This window comes from Arvicanthis niloticus, chromosome 30 (genome assembly GCF_011762505.2).
Source record: "Arvicanthis niloticus isolate mArvNil1 chromosome 30, mArvNil1.pat.X, whole genome shotgun sequence".
Classification (NCBI taxonomy): Eukaryota; Metazoa; Chordata; class Mammalia; order Rodentia; family Muridae; genus Arvicanthis; species Arvicanthis niloticus.
The window spans coordinates 1,351,411-1,371,500 of NC_133438.1; the positions used below are offsets into that span (position 1 = coordinate 1,351,411).

Below are 20,090 nucleotides of genomic sequence, written 5' to 3' on the forward strand. Positions count from 1 at the left end.
CAAGAATAGGTAGCCGGAAGTGGAACTAAACTACAGAAGCCAAAAAGTAGGGTTAGTACATTTAGAGACTTTCCCAGAACCATGGATTTTGATGGACTGGGTCTTTGTTTTTGTTTTTGCAGGTGGTAGTGTCTATGTGCGTGTTTTATGACCTGAATTGTACTTCCATCTTGGAGTCATTTGTTCTAAGGCCTGGGGGCTTATTAGTGGAAGGCATCAGGGTGTTGTTGGTTAGCGTCTGTTGCCAGGGCTACAGTCCTGCATTCCTACAGTTTCCTGTCTCATGATGGCCTTTCATGGGCCTTGCTGATGATCCTTGCGTGTTTGTTTAAATCACTTACCTGATTTTCGTCTAGTTTAGAATGTGTGGGGTATTGGATAAGTCCAGTCACCTGGTAGAGACCAGTTCAGGCCTGCTGAATTCCTAACTTGGCCTTCCATCCACGACAGATCCATAATCATTCACTCTGGCCTGGCTATCATTTTCTGTCTAGGTGGGTGCTCCCATACCTTCAGAAAGGTCTGTTCCTGTTCTAATATTAAGACTGTGACCTTTTTGGACTGGGATAGTTACAGATGTAAGTAAGGATCTCATGATAAAATTATCCTAGATTATTGAGATGGGCCTTAAATTAAATGACAGTTTTTGTAAAACTTATCACGTAAGAAGCTGTTAAATTCCCAGCACCACCAGGGGTATTGTGTTTGGCCATTCTCAGAGCCAAGAAACCACTATTTTGGGGGGTTTAGCTGAACCTTCATGCAGAAGGATTGTACAATCCAGACCTGACTGTTTACCCTCCATCACGGGAGGGTGGGAAGAATCATAGGACTCTCAACTAGGTATATAGTTGTATGTAACTCTGCCTTAATTGCATGTGGTCCTGGAGGGGCTAGAGTATATAGGCCAGGAAGAGTGGGGAGGAAGGTTCTAGCTGGGCAGCTATGGCTATGGGGAAACACTCTATTCTACTGGATAAAAACTTCAGATGGGGCCTGTTGTGGAAGAATCCTTGTAAGTAAATCCAATAAACTCATACTGGTTCCCTAGAGTGGGCTTTGGTGGAATGTGCCTTGGTTTGCATTGGGACATTAGAAGAATAGGTAGATACTACATACATCTTCCTCTTGGAAAGATTGTAGTAATAAGAGGGAAGAGGGGATGGTAGGGAGGTCATGTGGCTGCAGATGCAGAGATTGAAGGGATGTAGCCACAAGCCAAGAAATACCTGGAGCCACAAGAAGTTAGTTTAGTTTAGGGTTCTTTTTGTTGTTGATTTTTCTTTTGTCTTTATGTAGCCCTGGCTGTCCTGAGGCTCACTATGAAAACCTGACTAGCCTCCAAATCACGGAGATCCTCCTGCCTCTCTCTCTCTCTGAGTGCTAGAATTAAAAGGGTGTGCCACCACACCTAGCACCACCAAAAGTTGGAATTGATGTGAAAACAGTCTTTGCTACAGCCTCCACAGGGCACTGGACCTGATTTTTGAACTTGGAACTTTGAAAAGAACAAAGGGTTTTGATCCTTCTGAGGTTAGGTAAACACTACCTCAGAGCCACAGCCATAGACATCCCCACAGGATGATGCCTGTATATACTGAAGGAATATACCGAATGTCCATATGTGTGTTTCAGCTAACTGCAACTGTTGGCAAGTAACCCAGTTTTTTTTTTATGTTGATGTTTTCATGAAACAGAGTCTCATAACCCAGCTTGACTTTCAGCTCAATATGTAGACAAGAATGACTGTAATGTACATTATATTGGTAAGTAGTCATGTTCTGTTTTTAAAATACAATCTAAAAATGCAGCTTTTTCTGTTTTAGAAATTATGTTTACAGGCTGGAGAGATGGCTCAGTAGTTAAGAGCACGGACTGCTCTTCCAGAGGTCCTGAGTTCAATTCCCAGCAATCACATGGCGGCTCACAACTATCTGCAATGGGGTCTGATGCCCTCTTCTGTGTGTCTGAAGAGAGCAATGCTGTACTTATATACATAAAATAAATAAATACTTTTTAAAAATTAAAAATTAAATTTACTTATTTATTGGCTTATAGGGAGACGTGTGGAGGTCAGAGGAGTGCTTACTGGGAAGTTGAGTTCTCTCCTTCCATTCTGTAGGTTTGGGGATTTAACTTAGGCTGTCAGGCTCAGTAGCAAACCCTTTAAAACAATTATCTCGCTGGCCTGTTAGGGCTATTTGAGTTCACTTAGAAAAACAGTCAAGGGGCTGGAGAGATGGCTCAGAGGCTAAGAGCACTGGCTGCTCTTCCAGAAATCAAATTTCAGTTCCCAGCAATCACATGGTGTGGCTCATGAACATCTATGATGATATGTGGTGCCCTCTTCTGGCCTGCAGGCATACATGTAGGCAGAACACTGTATGCAGAATAGATAGGATCTTAAGAACATACATACATATATATATCCTACCCCATATTTATTTATGTTGGACTTCAGACCCAGGACAAGCGTCTGAGATGCCTATTAGTATACCAAAGAGGGACCTGGCCTCCAGGTTCCCTCCCTCAGTCCCTACCTGTTATAGGGCATGGCTGGTACATCTCACCCTCTAACCTGAACTTTCCAACCCAGGGGCTAGGCTTCCTCTCTCTGAGAGGCTCTTCACTATATAATCCAGACATTCTGTCTGTCTGTCTCTCTACATTTCTCTCTTCCCATGTGCATGTGATTTCTTTCTTCTTTCCGCATGGTGACTTCCCTGGCCTTATTCCTTGGGATTGGTGAACCCACGGGAAAGCTGCCCCCAATAAACCTGCTTTTATACTTTTTAATGCTGAATGAACTGGCTCATTTTGTCTACAGAGATAACTTATCAATTTATATTTTGGTTTTATTGAGACAGACCTATGAAGCTCAGTTTGGTCTCAAACTCCCTATGAAGCTGAGGCTGACCTTAAATTTCTGATTATTCTGCCTCCTCCTCCTCCTGAGTATGGGATATAGGGTTTTGTGCATTTATGGCTAGGCCTATCCTGTGCATTTCGGGATGCTCTGGCCTCCATCCACAAGAGAGAAGTGTCCCCAGGTTGAGAACCACAGATTTATATAAATTTACTTGCTTTTACTTAGAAAATTAGGAATAGGCAACATTAAAAATGTAAGACCAGCATTCAATGCTGGAGTCACAAACATAAACATCAAAATGGGCTTGGGCTTGGGCTTGGGCTTGTGGCCTTCCTTGCTCCAGATTATTGGCAAGTTGGCTTAGCAGGTAAATACTTAGTAGCAAGCGTGAAGGCCTGAGTTTGATAGCATAGATTCACGTGGTAGAAGGAGAGGATCGACTCCCACAAGTTGTCTCCTATCTCCACAGGTGCTCCAGGGCTCTAGGACATATTAGCATGCATGCCCCCACCTTCCACTAGTTAAATAAATGTAATATATAAAATAGAACAACAAACCCATGAATGAACGATTGGAGCCCACCATGGTGATGCATACCTGGTCACAAGGCTTAGGAGGCTGTGGCAGGAGGATGGTGAGTTTGAGGATAGCGTAAGATAAATAGGGTCATCTGTTTCAGAAATCCAATGGTGGGGGGAGGAGGAGACGACTCTTCTCCCCCAATTGCCCCATGAGCAGTTTCCTGTTTCCCAGCGTGACAGAGTATAACAGTGATATAAGATAACAGGTTTTCTTGCAGCACAGAAGTCAGAATTCCAAAATGAATGCTTTACTAAGATGAAGACAGTGTGTGTGACTGGGGAAACAAAACAGAGGTACAGAGGATGCAAGATGTCTTCTAACCACCTGGCCTACTGCACTTCAGCTTCTCCTCAAAGTCTGTCTTTGTCCTATAGGTTTCAAAATTTGTTTGTGTGTGTGTGTGTGTGTGTGTGTGTGTGTGTGTGTGTGTGTGTGTGATTTTTATTTTATCTGGGTGTGTATTTTGCCCGCATGTATGTATGTATACCATGTGCCTGCTTGGTGCCCATAGAGGTCAGACGTCCATAATGGATCCCTGTTAACTGGAATTATGGATGGTTGTGATTCACCATTTGGGTGTTTGTTGGGGACCGACTTTTAGCAGAAAGCGGCTATCAGCTTTGCAGCCATCTTGAGCCATATACCCTGACATGAGACTTGGATTACAATAGCCTACAACAGCTGAGCACACTCTGATAATCTTGGTTTAGATACCTTGAGATTAAAGGTGTGTGAGATTAAAGGTGTGTAACTTAGAAGTGTAGAGATCAGAGTTAGAGACAAGACCTAAGGGCATGATTATAGGTGTAACTTAGAGGCGTGGCTTAGAAGTGAGACATATAAAAGGCAGAGACAGAACAGATCAGACACAGCAGACAGAGGAGACACTTTTAGGAGACACTTAGAGGAAGAGAGACTGAAGAATAGACGGGATTGAAACACACTTTGTCTGGTCTCCATTCTTCGAGTCCACCCTCACCCTCTCTCTTGCTGAACCCCGACCCACGGACCGGAGCAGCAAGGACCGGGATACAGTAGCTGCCAAACGCAGGGCAGCCCGGGCCTCAACATTTTGTTCGGGCTGCGACATTTTTGGTCGCCTGAACGTGGGGCTAGTGTGGGTCCCAACAGGTGTTGCAAAACAAACCCATGTCCTCTGGAAAAGCAGCCAGTGCTTTTAACCACTGAGCCAACTCTTCAGGCCCAGCTCTCAAGATTCTTGGCCAGTCTGTGCTATATGAAAGCTTGTTTCAAAATAACAAAATCAGATAAAGGTAAAAATTACAGGATAGATGCGGGGTGGTGGGGGTGGATGTTATGAAAAACAACAAAAGGCTTGACCAGATCATTCTGCAGGTCATTCTATCCAAGACCAGGAGACTAGGTTTCATACCACCTTGTGGGCTTTGGATTTTCTTTTCTTTTTTTCTGGGGGTTGGGGGGCGGGGTGGTGTTTCGAGACAGGGTTTCTCTGTGTAGCCCTGGCTGTCCTGGAACTCACTCTGTAGACCAGGCTGGCCTCAAACTCAGAAATCCGCCTGCCTCTGCCTCCCAAGTGCTGGGATTAAAGGTGTGCGCCATCACTGCTCAGCGCTTTGATTCTTCTTTATGCAGGATGCACATATAGTTACCGAGGGAACTCAGTGGTCAACTCCACGTCTAGAGATGGGATTTCACTAGGCTGGAGGGCGGCCCACTCACTGGGACATTTTAGTGCTTTCCAGTAGTCTTTCAACATTTACCCAAGCCTGGCGGGAGACCGTTTCTGCAGTCACCATCTCCTTGCTAACGTAGGTTAACAGCCCACTGGGGGTGGGAGGCGCTGACAGTCTGACTCTGTTCCTCCTCCTCAAATCAATTTACAGGAGGGATGGAATAGAACTACATTTCCCACGAGGCCTTGCGCTGTTCCCCTCCCCAGTCCTTGGTCTGGTCCCAACACCCAAACGACGGAGTAAAGGATGTCCGCTTCTGGTTCCGAGCCAGCAGCCGCCAATGAGTATGTGACATTCCATTTAGTCTCTGGTCTTTAAGACAGAGACCTCCCGCCTCTTACTGGAGCTGCGGTTCACTCCCCAAGCGTGGGATTAGGGAGGAGACCCGAAACAGCACACTTCCGGTTCCGGATCTTTCGCTACAGTTCTGCTCTGCATGTTTACGCCGGCTATCCAGTTCCTCTGACGGCTTCCTGGACCCCGTAGGGGCTGGGAGATTGAAACTCATGAAGGGACCCCGGCCTATCATCAACCATGTTAGTCTAAAGCTCTTAGAGCCGTGCATATTTCCTGGTGGCCTACGCCCGGAGAGCCCCCACTTCCCTACTGTGTCCCGCCACTTGGCCTTTTGCTGGCCACTTGCTGTTTCCCTTCCCAGTCGGCTTAAGGCATTTTCTGTCTGCTTCAGACTTAACTCTAATGTCCTCACCTCAAAGAGGCCGGAGGAACCCATTACCTCTCTCCCTGCAAGATCTAGAGCTAGTTTCAGGAACAAGTCCTCAATCGTTTTCTTTCCTAAATGTTTCTTGGCTGCTTTTCCCTGTAAGGGTAGGGTCTGACACTGTAGCTCTAAGTGTTCACAGAGAGATCATGAAGAGACACACAGGTGCAGAAGGGACTCGCACATGCACAAAAAGGACAGTCATGTCCTGTCCTACATAGTCCTCGTCGGGACTCAGCCTAGGTTTGAGCTTGTGAACTGTCATTTGGGGTGAAGATGCCCTGTGACCAGACAGGTGGGGTAGCCTTGGGCTATGCACTTTTGTATTAACCACCAACCTATCGCGGTGCTTCTACTCTACCCAGATAGACTCAGGGGCAGGCTATTAGACTGTCTGTGCTGAGGTTGGTAGCATTAGATTCCCTTGGCGCTGCATCTAGTTTCAAGCCCTGTGTAAGACCAGCAGCAGACGGGCACTCTCTAGTGTTATAATCCTTTGTGAAAAGTTGGGTCTTCCCAGCTTTGACCTTACCGTTAGAGCTCCTGTAGGTCTAAATGTCTGGATTCCTCAGCCCTCAATGGCAGCTGGCATTGTATAGAACAGGCAATCTTAGGCATTGAGATTTTTCAATCCTCCAATGCAGGCTGTGTTACAGCTCTTGGTCCTGGGTCTGAGAACCTTGGAACTAAAGGCTTCACAGCTGTTACAGCGATCAGAACCCAGTGTCTGGCCTGACCTTCCTGTGAAGGCCCATGAGTATGAACTTTGTGTTTACACATTGTTTCCAAACTGCCGAATGGCACAGCTGCACCACAGACACAGGAATCTGCAGCCCTACAAACGGAGGTAGGTTCTATCTACACACTCTGCACCTGGCACCTCTGGAACAGCCCTGTATTTGAACCTTTGCTTGGAGGACTCCCTCCACTGGCAACACAGAAGCAACTGTAGATGTTGGAGAAGCCCAACACATGCAGTCTTTGCCCACGGGGTAGGCCTTTTAGTACTTTCTATTGAAATACTCCAGTTTGCAGTTATCCCGGGGGGTGGGGGGTGGGGGGTGGGGTGGGGTGATGTTCTTGTATGTGACAGTCAATCAGATGAAGCCACAAGAGGAGACATGGGAGGTTCAGGAAAACAAAATGTATTATGCTAACGGATACAGTAGCTCACATAGATCAGTGACTGAAAAGAAAACCTTGTGAAGTCACCCATGTTAGTCAGGCGGCACAGGAGCTAAGGGATTGTCTTTCTGAAGGAAACGAAGGCAGGCAAAGTGAACAGAATATGGCTTTAGGATTGGCAGAGTGCTGGCATCCCTTAAGTCTATGGTACCCAGGGCTTTAGGACCTGAGGCAAGGAAGGCTTGGTATGGCCATGTTTTGTTTTGACCACTGCAGCTGGACTTACATGGGCACAGGGGCTCTTCCATAAATGACTTTATGAAGAAAACATGGGGTGGATGACAGTGACTACCTAGGGGAGGTATTGGTTACACTCATCCTAGAGACAGCGGGAAGGGTTTGCTGCATCTTGTGCACTGTGTTCACAGCATAAAATACTTTGGGAGCGCTGGCCTATGCATTGTGTAAGAGGTGCAAGCACAATGACATGGTAAGAGGCTTAAGACAGTTAATAGTGGGGTACTCCAGCAGCAAGAGTGTCAGGCAAGGTAAGGTCAGGTCAAAGTGTTTGGGGAAGCTTTTCGAGGATATCTGAGACAACACAGAGGAAAGAAGGCCTCAGGGTCCCAGGGACAGACAAAAAGGCACATAGGTAGGGGAACGAATGGCTGGCATGTGGGAGCTGAGGCTACGAGGAGTGGAAGAGGCAAGAGGAGGCCAGGTCTGGAGCAAACACAAGACAACAGACAAGGAGAGTAGTTTGCCCAACAGGCAGACCAGCACTTTGAAATCACTTTCACACACTGTGCTCAAAGACAAATGACAACATTTATATACACATTTGAGGATAATTAGAGTAATTGCTTGGGCCAAAGTGACATGTATCCTGGCATGCTTGTTTGTTGAAGAGGTGAGTCACTGACAACATATTGTGTCATGGAATGATTCAATGTGAGCTGGGTAGCAGAAAAAGATGCGCCAGGAAAGTGGGTGGGAATGGAATGAAGGCAGGAAGAGATGAGAAAAGGAAAGCCCTGATAAAAATCCAGTGGGAGGCAAGGTGAGCTCACAGGGGGTGATGCTGGAGGAGGAGCTAGATTAGAGATGAGCCTGAGGTGACTCCACAGAGCTGGAGCCTATGAGATGTGGAAGGAAGACGTGGGAGAAGACAGATACTGGCCAAGTGTCAAGCATCACTGTGGATTAAAGCAGGGAGAACATGAGAGGGATAGCATGGAGAGGCAGCCTCACAAGTCTGTCTTGGAGTTAGGCATAAAGTAATGGTGGGGAAGCAGGTGTGAAAGGCACAGAGTGGGCCATTCTAGGCTGACCATCAAAGGTACCGGCAAGAACAGTAGCCATGTGAGAACCTGAAGCTTGAGTCTTCCTGCCTTGAGGATCTTGGGCCATCTGAGCCTGGAAAGACACCCGCTTTTACTTGCTCTGGTTCCAAGAAACAATGCAGATCATTAGTTCACTAGTATCGTCTCCCTGGGACCAGCCTGAGTGGGAGATGGAGGACAGTAGGAAGCTTCTAGAAGTGTCATCAATTGGTATGAATCTGTGTTCATTAAGGGACTTCCCGTGGGGCCTCCAATGTAGAGGTGTTCCCAGACGGCCCCACTCTGCCCGCGGTGGACACTAGCAGCACAATTATCAACCCCTGGTGCTTTTGGCTCCTGTGGCATTCAGGATGTCTTAGATGCTGAGTCTCTCGGGGAGGCTGTGCTGCACCCTAAGGGGTGCTTCGAGTCACGGTGACATGGATCTTTAGGTGCACCATGAGAGCTGAGCTGCGGCTAAAAGCTTTCCCACAGTCACTGCATTTGTAAGGCTTTTCACCCGTGTGAGTGCGCTGGTGCTCATTGAGGGAGGAGCTTTGTGCGAAGGCCTTCGGGCAGTCCTTACATTGATACGGCTTCTCTCCGGAGTGGACTCTCAGGTGCCGGACCAGAGCTGAACAGTCACTGAAGGCTCTCCCACACACATCACACCTGTAGGGCTTCTCCCCAGTGTGGATGCGCTGGTGCTGTGTCAGGTGGGTGCTCTGACTGAAGGCTTTGCCGCACGTATCACACTCGTAGGGCCGCTCGCCTGTGTGCACCCGCTGATGCTGCGTGAGGTGGGTGCTGCGGCTGAAGGTTTTGCCACATTCCTCACATTTATAGGGCTTCTCCCCAGTATGAATCCTCTGGTGCTGTGTCAGGTGGGCAACTCGACTGAAGGCTTTACCACACTCTTTACATGCATGGGGCTTTGCTCCTGTGTGAACAACCTGGTGTTGGACAAGATGGGTGCTCCGACTGAATACCTTCCCGCACTCAGTACAGGCATAGGGGGTCTTCTGAGACTGGCTCTTCTGGTGGGTCTCCAGGGCTGAAGTGTTCTGGAATGTTTTCATACATTCACTATTGTTGGAGGCCTTCTTCTCTGAGTATGTATCTGGAGGCACTGTATCATTATCAAGCAATGGGCCAAATTTCTCCTCAGAAGAAGCCTTGTCTTGGGAAGGGAAGTTGGGCCACATGTTGGAACTGTTTCCTGAGGCATCAGACTCTTGTACAGGCTGGTCTTTGGAAGCATCCATGTGAGGCCCCAGAGCTTTTCTGAAATCCATCTCTTGGGCAGTAGACTTCATCCACAGTTCTCCCAGGAGCTCTGGCTGGCTCTCTGAGCTGCTCTCAGGTTGACAAGTGTGGGCAAGGGTAGCTTCTGGGGAAATGCTTCCCATGATGGTTTCAGTGGCCATTTCTGGTGGCTCTGATTTATCACTATTGCTCTGTTTGCAACTTGCCTCTTCACATTCCACTGCTGGTTCCCATCCTGGAATTATTAAAAAAGCACACTGTTATTTTTTCACCCCGGATCACCACATAAGCCTCTTCATCTGCTTGAGGCCCGGCTCACCTACTTTAAAGGGAGGCTGTGGATCACTCTTCTCACATGGCCTCATTTCCAAAAGGAAATTTCCCCTTTGGGGTTTTGGGTAAGAAAAAGGATTCAGGTTTGTCCTCTTATACGACCCTAAACTGCCTCATATTTCTGACTGTTCCTCCCATAACCAAGCCATCCATTTTGACAAGGCTCCTGATCTGGCTAAAATGCCAAAAGGAAAGCTTTTATGTGGACAAGGTCAGAATGGAACAAGAGTGAAGGGAGCTGGTCCTTGTGAGGTACCTGTGCTCAGGTACCTGTATGTCTCCTTCCTGCAATCTTAGGCAGGCCACTGTGAGTCTAGGCTGTCCCTTAAACTCAGCAGTTGTCTTTGGGAATAGTGGCTACATGAGAATCAGTCCAGATACCCGTGACTGTAATTTCTCACAGCAGAATCCAGACATCTGCTTCTGAAGCTCCAAGTAACAGGCGGGAGAGGCACACCTGCACTGACCAGCCCCCTTCATAGGTGCAAAGGGTGTCTGACCATACGACATCTGGCAACATTTACAGATGAATCCCAGGGATGAGTCAGAGAAGGATGCAATAGTTATTATTCTAGACTATAGCTGGGCTGAGTGGACTCAGAAACAGTGCTTATCTAAGCCCAGCCTTTGAGCTGCCAAGTGGTCAATCCTTAAACAACACTGCCATCATCTGGACCTCAGTTTGTGATACTGCTTGCCTGCCAGGGCTGCTGGCTTATATCAGAGTTTCGTTATGTGCTACATTCCAAGTGCAGTGTGTAACTTCCACTGCTTCATTTCCACTCCAGGAGGTACTCAGTGGCTCCACTGTAGATGAAGAGACTGAGGTGCTGAGTCTCTGTTACGAGATCACGGGATTAGCTAGGCACTGTCAAGCATGCCTTTAGTCCCAGCACTTGGGAGATGGAGCCAAGAGAATCTGAGTTCAAGGCCAGCCTAGTCTACATAGCTTGTTCCAAGCCACAACATTACACAGTAGTTCTAATCCAAGAGCCACATAAGACCCCCTCCTCAATAAACAAACAAACAAACAAATCACAGAATTAACAGATATGCTGAGGCATTTGTACTTGATCAGTTAGCTTGCAGCCAAATTGGGACTTGCTTTGGAAGCTTCTACTCTAGATTGTACAGTCCTTGCATCCTACCAAACTTCTCTGGGCTGGGATATATGTGTGGGCCTCCTTGAATGACAAGTGACCATTCCAGCTCAGAGCATCTAACCACTCCTGATCCTCAGATCTTATAGGCTAGCATAGGAAAGGCTACTAGAGAGTACACAGGGGTACTTATTTCTGTTTCCCGCCCTCTCAAGGGATCCAGTCATTTCATCTGGGTCAGTAGCTTATACTTCCTTGAGGGAAGTGCCTCAGGCTCACCATTAGTTCCTGGGATTTGCTGGCCAAAGGCAAACAGAAGATCTGACTGGTTCGGTGAGGCTCACAATAGACACTGCTTGCTGTTTCCCCTGTCCACTTAGGGGCTGATGGGCTGCCTTTGCTCACCTCAGGGAGAGGCTAATGAGCTAGGAATGTAACTCAGCAGGCAGAGTGCTTACTTACAAGCATGAAAGCCCTGGGCCTGACCCCCGTACCATCTAAAGCTGGCTGTAGTGGTACATCCCTGGAACCCCAGCATTTGGGAGGTGGAGGCAGAAGGATCAGGAGTTCAAGGTCATTTTCAGCTATGCAGCAAATTTGAGGTGAGCCTGGGTACAAAAGACTTTGTCTTTTAAAAAAACAAATAAAACTAACTGCTGAAAAAATCCAGCCTAGTGGAGATATAGAATCTGAGAGGGTAAGAGCAAGCCAGCTCAGTGTCAAGTGCTCACTCCTTCAGTGTTGTGATGTATCTTCTGGATACTGCTGTATCTAAGCCTCTGACCCTTAAGTGTTTGGGATTTGGTCACTTGTAACCACCGCTAAGTCACAAGTGTGAGAATGAGTACCCGAGCAATCGTGAACTAGAGCTTGACAGTGCAGCCAGGCTGTGCCAGAGCTACCAGTGACCACCTGCCTGCTGCTCCGTCTTACCTCTCCTGTCCAGCAGTTGAGTCATATCCTCCACCAGAACGGCGGCCTCCTTTCCACTCTTTGGGCACTGAGCACCCACCCAGGCCTGGATCTCAGGGGGCAGTGCACCCAGGAACTGCTCCAGCACCAGCAACTCCAGCATCTGTTCTTTGGAGGACGACTCTGGCCTCAGCCACTGGCAACATAGCTCTCGCAGTTGGGCTAGAGCCTGATGGGGGCTGGATGCCTCCTCATAGCGGAAGTGCCTGAAGCGCAAGCGTGCAGCCTCAGGGTGGGCAGTAAAGCTAGGGCTGGATTCCTGGCTCTGGGAGTGGCTAGCTTCTTCCTCCTCTTTCACCTTCACCTGAAGGAAGCTATCCTGTTCCCAGAGTACTGGGCTCAGAGGGCTCTTGGGGATGGCCATTGGGCAGAAGAATTCAGTGAGTCACAGGGATGACTCAAGCCTCAGAATTGGGTCTGAAGAAATGTTAGAGCTTCATCACCATCTGAAAAAAGGGAGGGGAGGTGCAGGCTTGAGATAGCCAGACTGGCTTCCAGTTCATTATCATCCTGCCTCATCCTGTGCGTGCACTACCATGCCTGACTCAAAGATACCTCACTTCTTTTTAAACATATGTATTTGGGCCAGTGAGATGGATTGCCTGGTAAAGGTGCTTGCCACCCAAACACTTATTGTCACACTAGAAAGAGATGAGTATAACGACCATGTGAGTGCCCATTCAGAGTTAAGGAGGATACTCAGTGGTTCCATGCATTTGTAATGTACAACAGAGGGGAACCCACTAAGCTCCAGCAGAAAGTTTCAAATTCATGGTCACAGATGATCCTGATTAAATTCAGTGGGCCTCAAAAACCAAACAGTTGTGAGTATCAGAAGATTTGTAAGGAGGATGGGGGGATAACTGAGGTGGGAGGAAGACTGACAGGGTGTTACAGTAATCAGGATGCATGGCTTATATGGATGAAATTATCAAAGAACAAATTCAATAAAGTTAGAAGGGGAGGGGCAATGAGATGGGTCCACAGGTAAAGGTGCAGGAGCCCCAGTGGTGGAAGAGAACTGACTCCTGCTTGAGCACCATATACAAAAATGCTAAATCAACTTAGGGGCTAGATAAGAGACCCTTACCAAAATAAAATAAAATAAAATAAAATAAAAATGTAAAGAAGATTGGATTTTCTTCCAGAGGGCTTGGGTTTCATTCCCATCACCCATATAGGGGCTCGTAAGTGTCTGTAATTCCAGTGTCAAGTCACCCTTTTCTGGTTTCCACAAGCACCAGGCATACACGTGGTACATAACCACACATGTAGGTAAAACAACCGCACACGTAAAAACAGAATTGTAGCAGGACTGCTGTGTTGTATTCGGCATGAATAAGGAGCGTTGACACCTAAGCCTTTTGCCAGTGATTGCTGTCTGAGATTTATGGAATTGGTCTTCTAAAGGATCCTCAGAGCCTTTGTATAACTTAGTCTTAGACATGCCTGGCAAACCAGGAAGTCTAGCATGGCTGAAAACTGCTTACGGTGATGGTTCTTGCAGGACAAGCCCTAGATCAGATAAGTTTTGGTATGTGGAACTGACAAAAGTGCCATTTAGAAACAATAAAAAGAGCTTCTAGGAAGCTGCTAGCATTCAGTCCTTGAGAGGCTGATCTGATGCCCCCGCTGCTGAGAAGCCTAATTCACCCTGCAAAGTCTCTCTCTGATCAACTGTCCCAGAACACTGACACAGAACTTTACTAAGAATGAAGTGACTTCAACAGGGCTAAGGAGATGATGGCTCAGTCTAATCAAGTGCCTGCTAAGTAAGTGGAGACATCTGCGCGTGTTCTCTCTCTCTCTCTCTCTCTCTCTCTCTCTCTCTCTCTCTCTCTCTCTCTCTCTGGACAGCAGGGTGGTAGTGGCCAATCCCTTTAATCTCAGCACTTGGGAAGCAGAGGCAGGTGTATCTCTGAGTCTAATAACAGCACAGTTTACAGAGTGAGTTTCATGACAGCCAAGGTTACACAGCAAAACCCTGTCTCAAAAAAACCCAAAACCAGACCAACCAAACCAAAATGCAAAGAAACAAACTCAAGGGACAAGTTGCAAGTTGTATTCCTATTTTACGTGAAGATGGAAGGAAAGGATCTTTTCCAAGTCTCCCAGCTAGGGAGGGATTAGTAGGAGAGTGAGCTGCAAATGCAAGCAAACCCATGGCTAGCCACAAAGCCATGTCTCCTGTTACTTATCCTATTTTCCTATCTTTTGACCTGGTAATCCCATGGCGATGCATTCACTTTATCTGTTTCTTTCCCTCCCTCCCTCCCTCCCTCCCTCCCTCCCTCCCTCCCTCCCTCCCTCCCTCCCTCCCTCCCTGTGTACCGATATGTAGCTAGCATGGCTTCCAGTTCACTGTCCTCTCCCTTCAGCCCCAGTGCATGTCCTAGGATGCCTGACTACATTTCTTTACAAATGTATGTATTTGGGCCAGCAAGATGGCTTATCATTTAAGGCGCTTGCCACCAAGTCTTATGACAAACGTTTCATACCTAGGACCTGCAGAGTGGAAGAAGACTGACTCTTGAAGATGTTATGCTGTGGAGTGAATGCTAGCTATATCATAATAAATATAAAAGTCTAAAATAAAGTGCATGTGCTTAAACCTATACATTTTACGCTAGGATCACTTTTTTTAAAAATTCATTTATTTATTTTATGTATATGAGTACACAATTGCTCTCTTCAGACACACCAGTAGAGGGCATTAGATCCCATTGCAGATGGTTGTGAGCCACCATGTGGTTGCTGGGAATTGAACTCGGGACCTCTGGAAGAGCAATCAGTGCTCTTAACCACTAAGCCATCTCTCCAGCCCTAGGATCTCTTATATAGGCCACAATGGCCTTGCAATGGGAACCCTTCTGTCACAGCCTCCCCAGTGCTGGGATTATAAGCATGTACTATCATACCCAACTCAATTATCATTTAGTTTAAAATATTTTCTAATTTCTGTTGTGGTTATTTCTAACAGGGACACATACCTATAATCTTATAACTCAGCAGGCTAAGTCAGGAAGATTGAAAGTTCAAGGACACCCTGGGCTACAGAGCAATAAATAACAACAATAAATAAATAAATGGTGGGTTTTATGATTATGTGGATCTCCATGATGCTGGGCATTCTTTCCCTTCCTTAAATCAGGCCTCTATACGAAAAGATAATTCTGCAGAGGTTCTGCCCTCTACCCTGCTTTATTTCTCATTGTTCTTCACCACTTGACATATGGCACAGTTATATGATTACTTACCATCCATCTGCCCTCACTGCGGGGGCTTTTTAAAGTATAGAATAGAGTTTACTCAGGGCATGGGGATGGGAGAAGGGGGAGGGGAGGAAGAAGAAGAAGAAGAAGAAGAAGAAGAAGAAGAAGAGGAGGAGGAGGAGGAGGAGGAGGAGGAGGAGGAGGAGGAGGAGGAGGAGGAGGAGGAGGAAGAGGAGGAAGAGGAGGAAGAGGAAGGGAAAGAGGAGGCCAGCCATGAGAGTGAGGAGAGCAAGCGCAAGAGAACAAGATCAAGGGGGAAAGAGAGTCAGGGGCTTTTCAGTGCAGGCATTTTGACACATGACTGTAATCCCAGCACCTAGGAGGATGAAGCAGGAGGATTTGAAGACTGTGTGAGCTACTTAGCAAGCCACTGCTCATCCCACAAAAAGGAGGGGGCAGAGAGACGAAGCAGGAAAAGGGGCTTCAGTTATCTTATAGCCTACACATATGTAAATGCCAGTTTTGCTTAATAAAACTTCATTGAGTATCTTCTTAGTACCCAGCTCTGCTAAGGATGCCAAGATGAGGAAGACATGGGACCTCTGCTTAGTGCTTTACTAGACAGATATGGTCTGGTCGATAAAATAACAAGTATATTAGGACATGTAACAGGAATAGAAGAAAATAAGGACAGGCCCTGGGAACTAACTATGTGCTATGTGAACCTAGCCTCTTGTGTCTGTTAACACATGATGTTCTATGAATCAGTATTACTGTTTCCATTTTAAAAGCCAGGGAAACTGAATTAGCCTCTAGGGTTTTTTTTTTTTTTTTTTTTTTTTTTTTTTTTGTCAGTAAGTAGAGTGCTGGTCTTAGACCTCATGCATCTGATGTCCTCCAGTCCTTCCTTTATGGGGGATGACTTTCAGCTTTTCCAAACTGCAGAAGAACAGTGAACAATAACTGCCTGCCGCTCGGGGCTGATGAGAACCCACTTGATGCATTCCTAGTGGGGAACAGTCAGCTAAAATGCCCTTTACAAAAAAATATGCTGTGGGTTGGTGAAATGGCTCAGTAAGTAAAGGTGCTTGTTGCTAAGCCTGACAACCTAAATTCAACCCCTAAGACTCATATGATAAAAGGACAGAACCAACTCCTTTAAGTTGTCCCCTGACCTTTACACATGTGCCATGGCTTCTCTGTGTGTGCACACATGCACAGGCACATGCACACACACATAGCAAGAGCTTTAAAATGGTCATGTGTTTTGGCTCAAAATTACATTTCACTTTAAGACTAGCTCTCCTTACATAATAGAACTCAGAATCCTCTTGCCTTCTGACTTCAGTATTAGTTTGCTTCAGAATCAATCCCCATTTCTAGATAGGGAAGCTACTAACATCTGGACAGGGACAACACTCCCTTCAGCGGCTTGGTACTTACAGTGCAGGACTTCACTCTGCTCCTGTTATAAAGCATAGCAGCAAACCCTCCCTTAGGCATCAGAATACTCAAGTATACCCCAGAAATGTCCATATTGTCTCTGATACTGCAGTAAATCTTAAGTACAAACTAATAGTCCAGAAGAAATATTTTAAAAAATTAGTCAAGATAAAACCAGCAAATAAATATATTAATATAAATGAATATATATTAAACACACACATATGTTTTATGTATATGTGTGATATGTGTGTGTGTATTTTGAGACAGGGTTGTCTTAGTTTGTACCTTCTATGGCTGTGATAAAACATTGGTCAAAAGCAAGTTGGGGAGGTTATTTTCCTCACAAATTACAGTCCAGTTTTGAAGGAAGTCAGGGTATTAACTCAAGGTGGGAACCTGGTAGCAGAAACTGAAGCAGAGGTCATGGTGGAATGCTTGCTTCCCAAGGCTTGCTCAGTCTGTTTTCTTATATAACCCAGGATTACCCACTCAGGGGTGGCACCTGGGCTGGCTCCTCCCACATCAATAGTTAATCAGAAAATGCCCTTTATAGACTTGCCTGCAAGTCATCTCTTGGAGGCACTTTCTCGACTGAGGTTCCCCTTCCCAGATAACGCTAGCTTTCATCAAGTTGTAAACAACCAACCAAAACAACCAGGATACAGGGACTCACTATAAAGTCCTGGCTGGCCTGGAACTTGGTACATAGACGAGGCTGGCTTCGGAAAGAACATGAGCCGCCACGCCTGGCTCAATTCATATACATTTTATGGTAGAATTAAAGCAGCTCAAGGGGCTGAAGAGGTGGCTCGGCGGTTAAGGGTATTGACTGCTCTTTCAGAGGACCCAGGTTCAATTCCCAGCACCCACACAGCAGCTCACAACTGTCTGTAATTCCAAGATCTGACACCCTCACACACACATGCAGGCAAACTCCAATGCATATAAAATAAGAATAGGTAAATGAAGCAGCTGAAATATTTGGCGTGGTGGTTTACACCAGTAATTCCAGTGCTTGGGAGGCAGAGGCAGGAAGACCATGTTAGTCAGCATCTCAAGCAGACACAGAGGATTTCACTCATGGCTGAACTCAGTCACAAACCCATCTCAAAGTCCATCGAAAACCTCTTTCTGTCTGTCGCTTCATCAGTCACTCGACGTGATCCACAAGGCCACGACGCATTAGCCGTAGCACAACCTGTCGGACACATACAACCGGTCGGCCAGTCCCACTCTTGGTTTGTCAGACTCACACTCCGTCAGCCGTTCCACACTTCAGTCACTCCGTCCCACACTCTGTCCTGTACTCACAGGCCGTTAGGTTTGCCTTTGCCGCGGGCGTTCACAGCTCTCACCCCTCCATGCCAGGGTTCCCGCGCTCACCCGGTCTCCAAACTCCCAGCAGACACTTCCAGAAGCGCCCTGATGACGCACAGACAAGCGCCTTCCTGCCCAGGGACTCACAACTCCCAACGTGCCTAGTATAGGCGAATGGCCACAGAGTGCGTCACCTCGACTACAAGTTCCAGAAAGCACAGCGCCAATTCCTTAGGCCCGCTGGGAGTTGTAGTTCTGAATGCCTGCTGGGGTTTGGGTTTGGGGAGGACGGTGACTCCGGGCTGGTGTTTTTCTTTTTAAGACAGAGGTGGCTGTGAGTAGAAGTTGTGGGATGCGTGGAAAGTTGGAGCATGCACGGTGCAAGTGAGTGAGGTCCATCCTCAAATGGCTCACAACCATCTTACTCCCGCCTCAGGAGTTTTGGTGCCCTCTTTTGGCCTTCGTAGGCACCAGGCACACAAATGCTGCACAGATATACAAGCCGGCAAAATACCCACATATGTAATTTTTTTAAAAAAAATCACATTTATTTGGTGTGTGTGTGTGTGTGTGTGTGTGTGTATTCATGTGTGTTGCGGGGTATGTACCACAATGCATGTGAAGATGTTAGGAGACAACTTATGGAAGTCAGTTCTTTCCTTTTACCATGTGGGTTCTGCAGGTCAAACTCAGTCTTGGCAGCAAGCACGTTTACCCACTTTTCCGTCTTGCCAGCCATATGTTGCTTATTTTTTTGGTGATGGGGAACCTCGAACTTTACTCAGATTAAGCACAACTTCAAGCCCTAAACTATAATCCTTCCTCCGCCTTTGTCATTTATTTGAATGAAACCAGTCTTAAGTCTTAGCTAACTAACACTAACTATGTGAGACAGCTGGGGGTGGGATGGGGGTAAGTTGTAGGCCATTTCAACATCACAGATGCTCCTAGACTTCTAGGCAAGGTGCCTGACTTGGAGACCTTTACTGTTGGGATTTGCTAAACTGTCTCCAAGTTTGCCTGTCTTTGAGCTCTATGCAAAGTGAAACCGTGCACCGAGTCTGTTTAACAGCCTCAGCTCCATACTATCAAACTTCATGGAGAGCAGCCACAGGATGCATGTATTGAGGGAACGGCATCAGAAAGGTGTAAGTGCTTTGAGGAGGAAATCGGTAGTACAGCAATCTCAACCAAATTCAGCTCCTCACAGAGATTCTCAGGTGAGAAAGAAAGGTTTTGCTACTTTCATTGGAGGAAGGGTATTGAGCAGGCTCCTAGTGCATGGATTTGCTCTGTACCCACCCCTCCTTCCCCACCTTGATTGCAAGCTGGGGGAAAGCAGAGGGGCCGGTGAGGGATGGCAGCATCCAGTTGTGGGCACAACTGATTCTGTGAAGCAGCAGGGGAGAGACCTGAGGTGAAAGTTGGCACTGGGGAGATGGGGAGCACAGGTGACTCTTTCCAGGGACTGGAAGAGGAAAGGGACAGAGCCCTTCTCAATTGTCTCTTACCTGCAGCCACCAGAGGTTAGGAAAGCTCAACACTACCATGCCAATGACAGATGGCCCTGTGACTCGTTTTTGGCCAACAAATTATAAGTGGGTATATGACAAAGGCTTCTGGGAAGGCCTTTCTTTGAAACATCATAAGAAAGGTGAGTATTGGCCTGTCCTACTTTTCTATTTCTCCCAGTATTGATTACAGACATAATGTCTGAGGCTTTAGCAGTTTGCTCAAGACCATGAGAAAAAGGCAAAAGACCTCCAACATAAGTGAGTCACTGAAATCTTAACTGCTGTAAACTGGGTGCTCATAGGAAAGTCTGACTTCATTACTTGCTAATGTAACATACTTAATTACCTTTGTTCTGGTAATTAGTAATATTTGCTCTAGGCCTAATTTTCTTCATTTAGAATATGGTTATACATGCCCCCTCCCCACCCCTCTCTCTCTGTGACTTTGACACAGGGTTTCTCTGTGTAATCCTGGATATCTTGGACCAGGCTGGCCTCATACTTAACAGATTTGCCTGCCTCTGCCCCTGCCTCCTAAGTGCTGGGATTAAAGTGTGTCACACTTACTGGCTCATCTAGAACATGCTACTATTTCA

The 20,090-nt window shown here is 46.7% G+C and overlaps 1 protein-coding gene across 4 annotated transcripts; it reads right to left on the reverse strand.

Moving 5' to 3' along the window:
• Window positions 1-7,016: 7,016 nt before the first annotated feature.
• LOC143440742 (zinc finger and SCAN domain-containing protein 22-like) lies at window positions 7,017-18,147 on the reverse strand. 4 transcript variants are annotated; one of them, XM_076927520.1, is made up of 3 exons: window positions 17,975-18,137; window positions 11,967-12,451; window positions 7,017-9,835 (listed from the first exon to the last, which is right to left on the reverse strand). In XM_076927520.1, the coding sequence occupies exons 2-3, from the start codon at window positions 12,367-12,369 to the stop codon at window positions 8,748-8,750; spliced, it is 1,491 nt and encodes a 496-aa protein (XP_076783635.1). In that variant the 5' UTR covers window positions 12,370-12,451; window positions 17,975-18,137; the 3' UTR covers window positions 7,017-8,747. The 4 variants fall into 4 exon arrangements, with proteins under 4 accessions (XP_076783635.1, XP_076783636.1, XP_076783638.1 ...); XM_076927521.1 differs by lacking the exon at window positions 17,975-18,137 and adding an exon at window positions 17,766-17,932; XM_076927523.1 differs by lacking the exon at window positions 11,967-12,451 and having other exon boundaries at window positions 18,047-18,147.
• Between the last annotated feature and the right edge of the window lie 1,943 nt (window positions 18,148-20,090).